The sequence below is a fragment of the Meleagris gallopavo genome, chromosome 15, assembly GCF_000146605.3.
Source record: "Meleagris gallopavo isolate NT-WF06-2002-E0010 breed Aviagen turkey brand Nicholas breeding stock chromosome 15, Turkey_5.1, whole genome shotgun sequence".
In the NCBI taxonomy this organism is placed as follows: Eukaryota; Metazoa; Chordata; class Aves; order Galliformes; family Phasianidae; genus Meleagris; species Meleagris gallopavo.
This window is the reverse complement of record NC_015025.2, coordinates 8,127,498-8,141,327: the sequence shown is the minus strand read 5'-3', so window position 1 is coordinate 8,141,327 and position 13,830 is coordinate 8,127,498. Positions and strand designations below refer to the sequence as shown.

Sequence of the window (13,830 nt, the reverse complement as noted above, 5' to 3'; positions counted from 1 at the left end):
ATAGAATCACAGGATGTGTTGGGTTGGAAAGGAGCTCAAAGAACACCCATTTCCAGCCCCTGCCCTGGGCTGGTTGCCTCTCACCAGATCAGTCTGTGCAGGACCCCATCCCACCTGGCCTTGGGCACCTCCAGGGATGGTGCACCACAGCCCTGCACAGCAGTGCCAGTGCCTCACCACCCTCTGACCCCTAATCTAAATCTCCATTGTACATCACAGCAGCCATGCGATGGGCTAAATGTAAATCTTTACATGTAACTTACCCCAGCTTGTACGGAGCTAGATGTGCTACTATGGGTTGGAAAAACATGGTGCTGCTTTACAGCCTGGTCCCAGCTGCAGGCTGCAAAATGGTTAGTCTAGGGGCAGGCAGCTCTGACAGAGATTCTTCAGAATGGTACCAATTATTTTACAGCCGAGAAAGCTACGCATAAACATCACTTTGCCCTTGCCTGCTCCGTCTCAAATGTGTAATTAAACCTTTCCAGTAGCTTATCTTGCAATTGCAACCATGACACTCTCCAGCCTCTGGTGCTCATCAAAGAGGTGAGGGGGTGTTTGCTGTTCTGCCCAGTGCAGCTGCTTCACCAGAGCAGCCCTTCTTCCTCAGTAGGTTATAGTTAGACAAATAAAACGCTGCTTATTTCTGCTCTCATTCCATCCTGCCTGTGGAGGCAGAGTGCACAGTGAAAGCCTGTGCCAGGGGCACCTGTGCTCTGCTTTGGTTTGGATCAGGGTGCCAAGCCCCATAAACTGTCCCAGACACCAGGGTGATGCTGAGCCATTACGCACCAGCATCTTCCTTCCTACAGATGTGGTGGTGCCTTAGCAGACCTGTTTATCTGACTCCTCCTCCCCAAATCTTGCAAGCTGAGAAAGCTGTGAAATACAGCCAGCATACAGATGCACAAAATGTGTCTTTCAGCATCATGAAGCTTAGATGTGACTTGCAGCTCTGAGGAAGGAGAAGGAAAACAACTCCTGAACCTCCTCAAATCCTGAAATCCCCCCTGGGCCTGGCATGGCCAAGGTGAAGAAATGAGTTAAGAGTCATCATCCTGACCTTTGCTGTAAAAGGGGAAAACAACTCTTATTGCAAAAAATCTTCTTTCTGACACCAGCAGCAAGGAGCTATCTTACAAACTCTTGTAGTGGAAATACCGAGTCACAGCCTGAAGCAGTGATTGAGCACCTGGTGGGAAGGCAGGGCCAGCCCAGTGGAGCTCAGGTGCATGCAATGCATCTGAATGACCAGAAGGGGTGGAGCCAAGATCCATCCCTTCCCTGACCTCATTTAAGGGTTGGCAGTGGAGGTGAGGGCATCTCTTGTTGGAGATCCCTGCCTACCTGAGGCCTTTTAAAGGTAAGCAGCTTCTTTTCCTGTATTTCTGTGTCCACGACTGCTGCATCTGAGCTCATTCTCATTTGCTGTAGCCGAAAACTTTGCCACCATGCTATTATTGTAGTACTTTCCGTCACATTATAGTGTTATGATTCAATTCAAAGTTTCTGCAGTGCTGTACCCTGAGGTACGAAGCTTGAAATGTTTTTGTAGAAAAATGTTTTTATAGAACGATCTCTCTTAGACACACCTGTACCTAGACAATTCATAGTCATTAGGTAACAAGTGTGAAATAAATACCTGCTGATTCCTCCACTCCTTCATGTATCACTGTGTTGCAGACCTGGCTTGCACAGGATTTTTGGATACTGGGATATTGAGGTATTTCTTCCTTTTAAAATGCATTCTCAAAGGTATTAGACCTAAGAAAGCTGTAGGACCATGTTAGTTTGCAGCTTCTCCTGGCTCACCAGTACAAGGAGCTCTCAGATTAGATGAGTATTTCACAATACCTCAGCTGGTGCCAAGATGCAGCTGTTCTGCTTGCTGCCTGCTCCCCATGAGTGCTCTGTTTTCTAGTGGTTGACCTCTATCTAATTTTTCCATTGTTTTTCTATGAGGAGGAACAGAACTCAGGTTATCCATAGGCTGAAATAATAACACAAGTAGTGGTAAAAGTAGCCAACTGTTTCTGATGCCCCTTATTGCTGGGTTTATCTCACAGATAGCATGTTTGCAGAGACCACTGCCCGTCTCAACACCACCCGTCTCAGCTCTTGCCTTCCCCAGAGCAACCACGACTCGGCCAACTTCAATAACAATGAACTGGAGAATAATCAAGTGGTGGCCAAAATAGCAAACCTAAACCTGAGCCGGGTGCCGGGACTTGCGACAGACAACCACATCATCCCCTGCTGCCCCAACCGGCGGCCGCGTGTCCAGGGGGTCCCGGCCTTCCTGGACACAGACCTGCGATTTCACCCCACCCATGGACCCGACATCACCTTTTCTCAGGATCGGATGGTCGCCTGCACCAACTGGCAAGAGAGCAATAGGACTCTGGTGTTTTCTGACCGCCCTTTGCACATTGGCGAGAGCCTGTTTGTGGAAGTGGGACACCTTGGGTTGCCATACTATGGGGCCCTCTCGTTTGGCATCACTTCTTGTGATCCGAGTACTTTAAGGACAAACGAGCTCCCAGCAGATCCGGACTCTCTCCTGGACCGCAAAGAGTACTGGGTGGTGTACCGGGCCTTCCCGGTCCTCAGCGGAGGTGACATCCTCAATTTCACGGTCTTGCCAAATGGCGAGGTGCACCATGGGGTGAATGGAGCAAGCCGCGGCATGCTGATGTGCGTGGATACCTCGCAGTCTCTCTGGGTGTTTTTTACAATCCATGGTGTAATCAACCAGCTCAAAATACTGGGTAAGTTATTGAAGGAGAGAATAACAGGGAGCACCTGATTGGTAAAAGAGAGCTATGGGCTGCCATCAGCTGCCTGTGTGAGGTGATCAGTGATGAGCATATGCAGCTCCTGACCCAACCTTGTGCTGGTAAGCAGGAGGGAGCAATTCATGGCAGCTGTCACAGAGATGCCTTTGTGAACCCTCCAGAAAGGGCTGAGATCTGAGAGGTAAAATGAACAGGATATAAGAAGCCAGGAGAGCTGTGTATGCATCTGGCTAGTTTTCAGAGGAGTTATGTGTAAAGATTCTTTGTAAGCCCACAGTTCCTGCCTTTGTTAAGAGCAGTGGGTTTTGTGAGAGCAGCTCTGGTGCTTTGGAGTGGTGTCAACTCACCACGGAGCTCAGCAGAGGGCTCCGTATGTCCATGTGTCCCTCTGTCCCAAGAGGGCTGAGTCCTCTCCTGTACTTGCAGGCACTGTGCAGTCCAGCCCAGTGACCGTCTCACCCTCAGGGTCCCCCGGTGGCTCGCAGTACGACAGCGACTCTGACATGGCCTTCAGTGTCAACAGGTCATCGTCTGCTTCAGAGTCTTCGCTCGGTAAGGAGGGCTTAGCATGGGGTTGCTGGGTGGGCAGCACAGTGGGTTGTGGATACTGGCTGGTGAAGGATGCTGGGCCATGTGTGGGGCAGGCTATAGAAGGAAGGGCTTAATATATAGACCTGGGGATGGTCATAGAATCATTAAGGTTGGAAAACACCACTGAGATCATCTAGTCCAACCCCCAATCCATCACTCATACCCACACGCTGTATATTATCAGACAATTGTGCACCACACTGGTGACTGAATGACCTTGTTCTCCTTCCTTCTTCCAGTGACTGCTCCCAGCTCTCCCCTGAGCCCCCCCATCTCTCTCATCTTCCCCCCTCCGGAGCCATCCAGCAGCAAGAATGGGGAATGCACCGTCTGCTTTGACAGCGAGGTGGACACGGTGATCTATACCTGTGGACACATGTGCCTCTGCAACACCTGCGGTCTTAAGCTGAAGAAGCAGCTCAATGCCTGCTGCCCCATCTGCCGACGGGTCATCAAAGATGTTATTAAGATTTACCGCCCGTAGCGCCCGGCTTGGGCTTGGGAAGGGAGACCGCCGCTAGCAGTAACCATGCCTTTCCGTCCCTGCTTATGGGTTATCGTGCTGGTCAGTTGTAATCAAGTGGCTCGTTATCTGTGTTTCCTTATTTGATTGGTAGGGCATAATTCAGGGATCAAATTGAGATAAGGATCACATGGGGCTGTGCCGCTGGGCTGTGTGTCCACAGAATGAATTGCGGTAGGGATCTGACCCAGCTGCAGATGGGAAATTCCCTGTGCCAAGCTTTTTTATCCTCCAGAGGATGAGGCTGATGTGGTGTGGGTTGGGAGGGAATGCTGCCATTTGTTGGGTGCTGCTGGATTGCCTGGCCCCAAAGCTCAGACAGCTCTGTGCTGCTGGTGCTGTGTGGAGCAAAATTAGAATGTGGCCCAGTGGGAGGGTTTGGAGTGGACAAAATTGATCTGAAAATTTAATACCCATCCATTTAAGGGGAGCAAGCGAAGGCCAAAATAGTAGCACAACCAGACTGTCATTTGTTTGGGTTTTGAGCAGGCTTCTGGGACATGTGGAGGAGCTGCTTTAGGCTTGGCTGCAGCAGCTCTTGTTTTTTGTGGTGGAACAGGGCTCAAGTTTTGCTCTTCTCCTCCCAGCATGGGGCAGTTGTGGTCTCACAGGACCTGCTTGGCTCATGTCTCTTATCTTTCCCCAGTCCATGTGGGCTCACCTTTCTGGGCACTGAGCCATATTTCTGGATTTCCCAGCACAGCCCCCGCTGCCCACACACTGGCTGCTGGGAGAGGCTTCAGCCACAGGCAAGAACTCATTGGGATGAATAGGAATTAAACTTGGCTTTGCATGGGAGGTGGAAAGAAAGGCTCTGAGGCTATTATTAGATTTAAAAGGTAAATGGATTTCAACTGTGGTGTTAGACAGCCATGAGCAGCAGCAATCTAGAGGAGGAGGGAAGTGTAGGGGCAGGCAGGGGGTCTGTGCAGGGCTTGGTGTCCTCCCTGGTGCTCCCAACAGGAGCTCCTCTATCCTTTGTCCCCCTGCAGGCTTCCTCCCACACAAGACTCAGGCCTGGCTGCATTCCCAGGATGCAAACCAGAGGCTGAGAGAGGGGCTGATGTCATTCTAGCTTGGTGATTGTGTGCCACCAAGTGAGTAAGAAAGGTGTAGTTATCACATTTCAGTCCAAAAATGGAGAAAAGCAACCCATGTGCTGCAGGGCTGCTGAGCACAGAGGGATGCCTCTGTCCCTCCATGCCATGGGTGTGCTGCTGCCTCTGCTGCACTGCCAGGCCCTGCTGCCCAGTGGGGGCTGTGGGGCTACTCTCCCTCTCCCTGGGGGCAGTGAGCTGTCCTACATACAGCCAGCAGGCATTGAGAAAACTCTTTTTTTTTTCTTTTTTTAACTTAAAGATCTAATGAGCATTTCAATTAAGTGTATAGATGAGAGGCTGCTTTAAAATGGGATCTCTCCGCCACTGTCCTGCTTCGTCGACATGAGCGCCTGCTGGTATTGCAAAGTCCTTTTGGGAAACTTGGCTTATCCCCTGCCTGTACAGAACCACCTTCGCATAATCAAGTGGCCAAGGAGTTTTCCAGCAGCTGAAGTGTTGCACTGACCTCAAGGCTGCCTGCCTTTGGATCCCCCACACTTGCTTAGCCTAGCCTTTATAGCTCAAGGCCTCGCTGTAGTTAGTGGGCACAGCATGGGGAGCTGCAGTGGCACGGTTTGGGGCTGCTGGGTGACATCTGGCCAGGTGGGCTCCCTGTGCCCTTGCTGTGCGTGGGCTGCAGGGGGAACTCTTTGCGTGAGGAGGAGCTCAAGGAAAGCTGAATTCACAGCAAATGATGCTGGCCGGAATCACACTGGACTAACAGATGCCAGTGGCTGTCCCCCACATGTCCTGTTGCAGGGCTGCCTGCTCTGTTTGGAGCTGGCATTCAGCTGCAATGATGCACGTAGCCCTTTTGCTTGACTGACACCTCAGGTCTTCAACAAGCAGGGCTGACTGCACACCTGGCTCATTTTCTGGTGCAGCTCTAATATTTTAAGCCAGCAAGGAGAAATAGCAAAAATTACCACCTGAGCAGGTTGCAGAGGGGTGGTTTTTGCTGCTGCAGCTGCGATTGATTTCCAGGAGGGCGGCAGCCAGCAAGCATTGAGCTCCTGGGAGGGATTAGTAGAGCCAGCATCCAGCACAATGGGTAACAGGTAGCGGTGGGGGCTTAACCTGCCAGAGAGCAACAGGGATTTTCTGAAAACAGTGGCAGAGGCCCCTCAAAAAGATTTCCAGGAAAAGGCAGCCTTTAACAGATTTAATTGTTAGTACTCGTATTGCTATTTTTTTTAAACAGTCTGATGATACATGATTTGTACAGAAGATCTGTTTGTGCCTTATAAGGGTGTCTGTGCACTTTTTATCCTTTTTAAAAGCAACTTTTAAAATAAAACGGGGAGAAAATAACACAGATCAATGGTAGTTTTATAGAGTTTTGTGTTCACCAAGAAGCCTGCTTTGTATTTATATATATATGTATATGAAGTTACATATATATAAATATAGCAGCAAAATAGTGTTTATTTCCATATTTTTTTTTTTTCCCCTTGCTCCTATTGATTTGATTTTTTTTCTTAGAACAAGGAAGAGAGGGAGGGGAAAAAACAGCAGAGTGAGGGGAACCCATTTCCTTCCCCCTTTGGAGGCAGTTACTCTTGCTACCTTTATGATTCAGTCCTGTGATCTGCACAACATGCTGAAGCTGACTCAGATGTTGGACCTCTGCATTGGGCTTCTCAAGCAATTCATTGGGTCTGGGGTGGGGGGGGACGCACGGGGGGGAGCTGCACTTCTACATGTCAATACTCTGTAGCCTTGTGATCAGTGCTGTGTGTGTTTTATTTTTGTCCATTTACCTGTTTTACATTAATATAGTTTTACTCGTTTATGAAACAAATAAAACTTTGGCAAGTACAGAGGGCTGCCTGGCATTTCAAACTGTAGAGAAGTTGGCAGACCACTGCAGTAATCAGCACAGTGCATCTTAGGCCTGTGGGCAGGAGGGGCAGATCCTGCTACAGCCACACTAATGGAGCTGCACACTGGGCTGCTGGGGCTTCTTGCTCATTCTTTCTATTTTGCAGAGCTGCTCTGTATTTAACAGAGAAGCCAACAGGAGCATGTACTGTATATCCTGTTCATATCCTGTGGCAGCTGCAGGCAGACAGCAGGCCAGCAGCCTCTGATGTGGTTTGCAGCAGAGTGGACAAATTCATTCATAACTGTGTGCTGGCAAGCGCATAGCCACACTGACCTGTCTGCACTCCAACTCCTATGAGTTGCAGGTGGTGAAGGAAGCTGATGATGGCTATGGATGCCTGAATGCTTCTTCATAGCCTGTGCTGCCCAGTCTGTTCTTAGGGGGCTGATGTCTGTGAGATGCCAGTAGGCTCTTGCTGCAAGTTTTAGAGCTTGCCCCACACCTGTGAGAGTCCCAGGCAGAGCATGCAGGGCCCCTGCCTGCTCCTATCCTCTGTATTTGCCCTCATGCTGCAGTGACAGTCTGCCCCAAGGCCCCTTGACCAAGCACAGCCTGTGCACAATGCCAGAAGGCATTTTCCTTACCATTCATATGGCACATACACACACTGCCCACGAGCATCCGGGTGTGAGGACTGTGAAACAAAAGCCTGTGCTCAGGGCTCACAGATGTCACCACAGTTGCACTGTCCTTACACCTACAGGACATTGTGCACAGTGCCCAGAGCAGTCCCTATGCAGAGCTGGGGCCCGGGAGCAGCACAGACAAGCCAGGCAGAGACGGGGTCATAGGGGTGCTTGAAACCAGTCAAGCAGTTTCTTTTTATTTCTTAAAAAAACAAAACAAAACAAAAAAAAAAACCCCAACAAATAAAAACAAAACTTCCAAAACCTACTGAATTTAAAAAATTTTCAAAAAAAATAAAACCAACCCACAAAACCCAACCCCTAATGGTGAAAGTATAGATACGGCATTTACACAGCTACATTTATCTTTCGCTGCCACCCTCCCCGCCCACAGTAATGCAGATTTATACGCGCTTACATAGTACAGCGAGACATGGACAGACACACTGCTTTAGAGAGCGAGTGAGACAGACTTGGGGCCTTCAGCCCCCGCCACCAGGTCCCCACATCCCCCCATGCCCCACCTCAGGCTGGTCCCGCTGAGCTGCCTGAGTACCCCAGGCCAACCTCCTCCTCCTCATGAGGCAGTCAGGGGCTCAGCCTCCCACAAAGGTACCACCGGACAGAGGCACAGAGGGCTGGCACACCTGTGTGGCCACCGAACCTGTCATCAGCACAATGGCACCTTCCTCCTGGGGCTGCTGTCTCTTTGCAGACAGAAGAGCAGTAGGAAGGGGTAAGGGTCCTGCTGCCAGTGTCACACTGAGGATGACACCTCTGTGATGCTGAGAAGCTCTTTGGAAACAAAAGACTGATGCTGTCATGTGCTCAATGAGCCAAATACAGTACTTGTGTCAGCAAAATGAAGCACTACCAGTTCTGAGGCCCAGTCTGGGAGGAAAGCAGAAATAACCCTCATTTAGCCTGGAAGCAACAGAAAGAGCATTGTTCTTGGTGAGGAACAGTGGGATCAGTGAGGTCTACAAGGCGGAGAAAGGAGAGACATTTCGGGATTTAGGACATTCAGCACAGAAGGAGCAAGGATGTGCTGTCCTGGGACAAGGGCCCACTACTTTCTTCCCACTGTGACTGCCAGCAGCCAGAGGGGCTCAGCTGAGCTGCTTTGCCTTATCTCAGCCTGGCCCCATTCGGTGCTACAGCAAAGGAGTTTTACTGGAGCAGAGACGAGGCAGCATTTCTCCCCAGTCCCACTGTGCAACTCTTCAGGGAACACACCAACACCTCTTAATGGGGATCTGCTACTGGGTTAGGTTGCAACTTAAATGAACTTTTGGGCTTTTGGCATTGCTGGAATGGGCAGGGCTTCCCTATAGCTACAGTGGGGCTGGGATGAACCACCCATCACCTTCCCAGTGCAACCCTGCCCAGAGGACCCACCATCTTCCTTTTGCGTATAGAAAGGTGTATCTTTAAGTCCACGATTCCAGGGCAGAAAGCACAGGACACGGGAAGGCAGGAGGTGCACAGGGGAGTGGGTAGCACAGCTCTGGCATGCAGAGTGTCTTCAATTCCACCAACCTCAAATTAAAAGGAAAACATTTATTGTTTTCAGCAGCCAAACAATGTGGCTGCAGAGCTGCAACTGCAGCACTTCCACTTGCAATTAGAATAACAAGGGCACATAGGCTTGGTCAACCACAAACCCACCAAAGCAAAGGGCATGAAGCTCTTCTAAAGAAAGAAACGTGGCTCTGACTCTGCAAGAGAAGAAAGAGGCACAAAGGAGAGGCAGCCAAGCAGACCACATTCATCCTCCCACTGAGACACACACCACTGCCAGCAGGATCAGGCCCAGCAGGCAGCAGTGTCAGCATGGAAATAAAACCCGCTCTGTTTGACCTGATGCTCCCAAAGCCAGCCAACACACAGGGTGAGCTGAAAGCTCTTAGGGACAGGACAACAGAAAGCTGGAGTGACAAAGGAGGGAGCACCTGAGCACCAGACACACCTCACAACTGGATGCGATGAGGAGCTGAGCTCCCACATTCTGGATTGCACTTGATAAGATCAGCACCTACTGGAAGACCCACCTGGCTGCTGCCTGCCAGCCCTGGGAAGCTCAGTGGGTCATGGGAACAGGTGGTCCCCTATTAGTCCAACAGGCAGTGCAGTCTGTGTCAGAAGGGAAGCAAAGCATCCTCTTTCCAGGGCTTCTGGGGTTATTATGGTCCTCTGTGTGCTGTATAGTTTTCTTCAGCTACCGAAGCAAAACGCCTCTTGTTGTTTGGTTGTAACATGGCAAGGTACAGTCTGCATTGCGCCCTGGGTCAGCAGAGAGGACCTGCTACCTGTATGTGCATGTGCATTTTTTCTTTTCTTTTTCCTTCTATTTTTTCCACCAGGAGGATGTTTAAGTTAACACTTGTCATCGTGGAGTGGGGAGAGACCACGGGACTGTCCCGTGGCATGTGCAGGGGAAAGCAAGGCAGAGCCCAGAGTGCCTCCAGCGTGTATTCATGTCTGCAGATGCATGCAGAGCTATGGGGACAGACCGTTCTGAGCAACGGTCCCCCACTATTCGCCACATCTCTTGTATGACTGCTACACACTTGGACTAAGCAATATGACATACAACATTCAACCATGACCCTGAGCCTCAGTGAAAAGCAAGTCCATCCATGAGGCCACAATTCCTTCACTGATACCAAACAAAGCTGCATCTCTCTCCCTGGCTGCTGCTGCTTCTTGAATTCCCTGTACAGGTGGCAAAACCCATCTACCATGGCTCTCCCCAGCATGGAGAACTGTGCTGGCCACTGTACCCCACATGCAGGGCTGTTATGCCAGGCCAAGAGAGAGCAGGAGCTCAGGACAGGAGAGGGGCATCAGCTGGAATGTATGGGATTTCAATTATTATTTTTTAAAGCCAGCCTTATGGAAAACTATAAATTAAGATGCTAATTAAATAGGTGGGAGAACTGGGAACCTCCAACCGTGTAAACAGGACAGGCTATGGCTTCTTCCGCAGGTAGTTGGAAGGGATCCAGCCCTCCCAGCAGGGCCCCCCAGTCAGGACCTTGCAGAACCACCAGCCGCTGCTGTTCTTCTCACGCACTTCAAACAAAGTCCCTTCTCTAAAGCTGTTGGTCTCCTCGTCGCCTTCAAAATCCGCCACTGCCACGTAGAGAGCTTCCTTGGAGACATCTGGGTTGGAGAAGGGGGCTGACGTCCTCTCCCTTCCTTCCCCTCTCTCCACCGCTTTGGATATTACCTTTGGGCCTACGCTGCTTTTCACTTTGGCTTCGTCTTGGATGGCGGCAGACAGGAAGGGCCTGGCTTTGGGGGGTACCAGCATGGGCCTCCCTGGCAGTGGGGATGCCCTGGCTTCGGGAGGGGGGCCGGCAACAGGAGACGTCGTTTTCTTGGGTGGTGGAGGCCGGCGGGGCGGCACAACCGGGCGCTGTGGCGCAAGCTCTCGGGCAGCCAGGGGAACGGCTGGGCCTGGGGGGGATTTGGGAAGGGCTTTGCTCTCTATGCTTGGTCGCTCCTGAAACCTTCCAGAAGCCTCTGGGGCAACTGCAGGGTTACTGCAGGAGCTTTCGCTGGCAGTGGTGTCCTGCTCAGGGGGCTTCTCTGGACACTTGGCAGGTCTCAGCTTGCTCCGCAGGCTGCAAATGTCCAGTTTGTCATCAGCTGGAGGAGGGTCAGTCCGAGGGGCTGCGGTGGGTTTGGGCTTTATCTGAGGTCTTGACTTCAAGAAGGGGTTCTGAGTGATCGGCTCAGGCTTGTCCTCCACAGGCTCAGCTTTTGGCTTGGTTGGCTTGACAATGGGCCGGAGGTTTGGCTTTTTCACCTCCTTGGCTGACACCTTGTGTCCGCATTCCAGCCCCATTTCATTCTTCAGCTGGAAGAGTTTGCTCTTCTCAGATTTCAGCTCAGGCTTCTTGCTGTCTTTTGGGGCTGCTGACTGCTTCGGGGGAATCATTGGCAAAATCATGCCTGGAGGCTTAGGGGGAGGCCTCTGCCTCTCCAGCAACTCGCCTTCCGACTTAATGATGGACTCCTTCCTGGGTGGCAGGCTGGGCTTCTCCTCCACATCCCGGTCTGAGATCTCCTCATAGCCACAAGTGAAGGCCAGGTCCCCGCTCTCAGTAGCCTCCTTCCCCTTCCAGTCCTTGGCCCACTTCGTACCACAGTCCATGCCATTTGGAGGAGCCTCCGGCAGAGGCCTGCATGGTCCTGTTGCTTCCTCTGTGGCACTGCTTTCTGCTGCAGCATCACCCAGTCGGAGCTGAGCCATCTCACTGGGCAGCGGAGCCAAGAAGTTCGGCCTGGATGCGTTGCTGGTTTTCTTGTATTTATCAATAAACGTAGCAGGGGCCCAGCCTTCCTTCTCCTCAATCTGAATGTACCACCAGCCACTCAGGTTCTTCTCAATAACCTGCAGGAGGAAAGGAAACTTCAGTCATGCACTCTGCCAAAAAGGGGATGCTTGGTATCTCTGAAATAACATCATGGTGACACATGAATTTGAGGCTTTTGCCTCCCTAACTTGATATCCAAATATCATATAATCATGCGAAAATCCAGAAAACAACATTTTTCCAACTGCATGCTCAGCTCAGCATGAAAAGCACAAGACTGGTATCCAAAAAAGAGGGAATCCTGCTAAGGGGACGTGCATGACTGAGGAATGAAATAGCCACGTCAAGGATGCTGCAGCAGACACAGCTGGAATGCTGGGTGCTGGCAGTGGCCACTGTGCGGCACTGTTGGAATGATGAACCCAATGTCACCACGCTGATCAGCAGCTGGCCAGTTTCAGCGTACTGCTGAAGTGGGACTGGGACACGGGATGAGCAAAGTGGGGCAACCATAGACGAAAAATCCCCACAGGAAAGGCACAGCATACAGTCCAAAAAGCAAAAATCACATCTATAACAGGGATTCTATGAGCAAAACCAGCTGTGCCAAGTAAGCAGTTCTGGGCTTTCATTTGGCCTAAATAAGAAAACGAATGTCATCTATATCCCCGTTTGTCATATAGTTTTACTTTCCATGAGCTCAGATAACACAATACTCAGGGGACAGAAGGCCACAAGAACACCAGGGACACCAAAGTCACACAAGTTCTTACAGGTTTCTCTTCTGCTGGAGGACAGCCTGTGACGTTATGTCCAGAGGTGATCACAAACACCCAGAACACTGTGGCATTTTCTGCCTGGAAAGGAAGCTCCTGCCTGGAAGAGGTCTCAGAGCAATGGGAATTAGAAAGTGAAGATGCAAGGAGCGCAGGGGACAGACTCACCTCTACTTTCATTCCTGCCTGGAAGCTGATGCCATCAGGGATGGTGGTCTGGAAATCAGCAATGGTGTAATATTCCTCTTCCACTTGAGGAGGGACAGGTGGTTTAGGTAGGTTCAAACCACGTGGCTATGAAAATAAAGAAAACCCATCAGCATGCTTCTACAGAAGGTGCAACATAATGTGTGTACAGACCAACAGCCTGCAGAGCAACCAGGTAGCCCTAGCACACCAAGGAGATCAGCTCAGCCCATGCAGCATCCTCATCAACACAAAGCAGCAAAATGCTTTCAGGATGATCAGAAAAATGCCCATAGCTATTACTGACAGCAGAATTACTATCTCCAGAAGGAGAGAGACAGCTTGCTACATCGCATTGGCAAATTAGCCTTGCAGGACAGACTGACCAAAGTTTTGCCTAAATGCAAACAGAGAAGTCTTAAGACAGTAGAAAGACAGCATGCATGCTTTAGTCCCCACCAAGAGCAGAGTCCATCCCAAGCAAAGAGTAGCCAGTGATCAGAGCTCCCTTTTCATGTTTCTCTCCAGCTCCCTTTCCCATTACTGCTCTTCTTTGTCAGCTGGCAAGTGGGATGTAGGGATAGCTGCACTTGTCCCAAGCAGGGACTGCCTATCCCAGTATTCCCTCTCCAGTGATGACTTTAACAGTAAGCAGATGCTCAAAAAAAATAGTAATAATCAAGAGTGAGGCATCATATATGATACCTCCTCCCTCTTTGGGTCTCCAAGCCTCTGGGAGGGCTCAGAATACACTTACAATAGTGAGATCTCTGCGAGGAGGAGGTCTCTGCCTCATCTTCGGTGACTCTGTGGAGGAAGAATTTCAGATGCTGTTGAGGGTCTAGCTTTTGATTCCGTAAGATTTTCCAGAAGGGGAGTGAAAAAGGGAACAGAAAGGCAGTGCCACCTTGAGACCTTCCTGCAGAGCCTTCTGCCCCCTTTTTGTGCTATGCTGCCTGGAAGCGTGCAGGAAAGGCTGCACTGACACCCAGCCACCACCAGCGTCCTCCCAACCCGCCACTT

At 50.7% G+C, this 13,830-nt stretch overlaps 2 protein-coding genes across 3 annotated transcripts in view; one reads left to right on the top strand and one right to left on the bottom strand.

The window, feature by feature from the left end:
• Positions 1 to 6,454, top strand: part of NEURL1B (neuralized E3 ubiquitin protein ligase 1B) — a 96,703-nt gene extending 90,249 nt beyond the window's left edge. Inside the window, exons 1-4 of one of the 2 annotated variants that reach the window (XM_019620411.2) lie at positions 1,331 to 1,363; positions 2,067 to 2,768; positions 3,222 to 3,347; positions 3,626 to 6,454. In XM_019620411.2, the coding sequence (XP_019475956.1) occupies positions 2,072 to 2,768; positions 3,222 to 3,347; positions 3,626 to 3,870 (1,068 nt within the window). In that variant the 5' untranslated portion in view covers positions 1,331 to 1,363; positions 2,067 to 2,071 and the 3' untranslated portion in view covers positions 3,871 to 6,454. Of the gene's footprint in view, positions 1 to 1,330; positions 1,364 to 2,066; positions 2,769 to 3,221; positions 3,348 to 3,625 lie in introns of those variants that run through there. The other variant, XM_010718955.3, reaches the window with a different exon arrangement.
• Positions 6,455 to 7,679: 1,225 nt separating this feature from the next.
• SH3PXD2B (SH3 and PX domains 2B) overlaps positions 7,680 to 13,830 on the bottom strand; it is a 65,202-nt gene continuing 59,051 nt past the window's right edge. The window contains exons 14-16 of the mRNA XM_019620409.2: positions 13,565 to 13,614; positions 12,790 to 12,915; positions 7,680 to 11,922 (exon numbers count right to left, since the gene is read on the bottom strand). Coding sequence (XP_019475954.2) covers positions 10,492 to 11,922; positions 12,790 to 12,915; positions 13,565 to 13,614 — 1,607 coding nt within the window. The 3' untranslated portion in view covers positions 7,680 to 10,491. The remainder of the gene's footprint in view (positions 11,923 to 12,789; positions 12,916 to 13,564; positions 13,615 to 13,830) is intronic.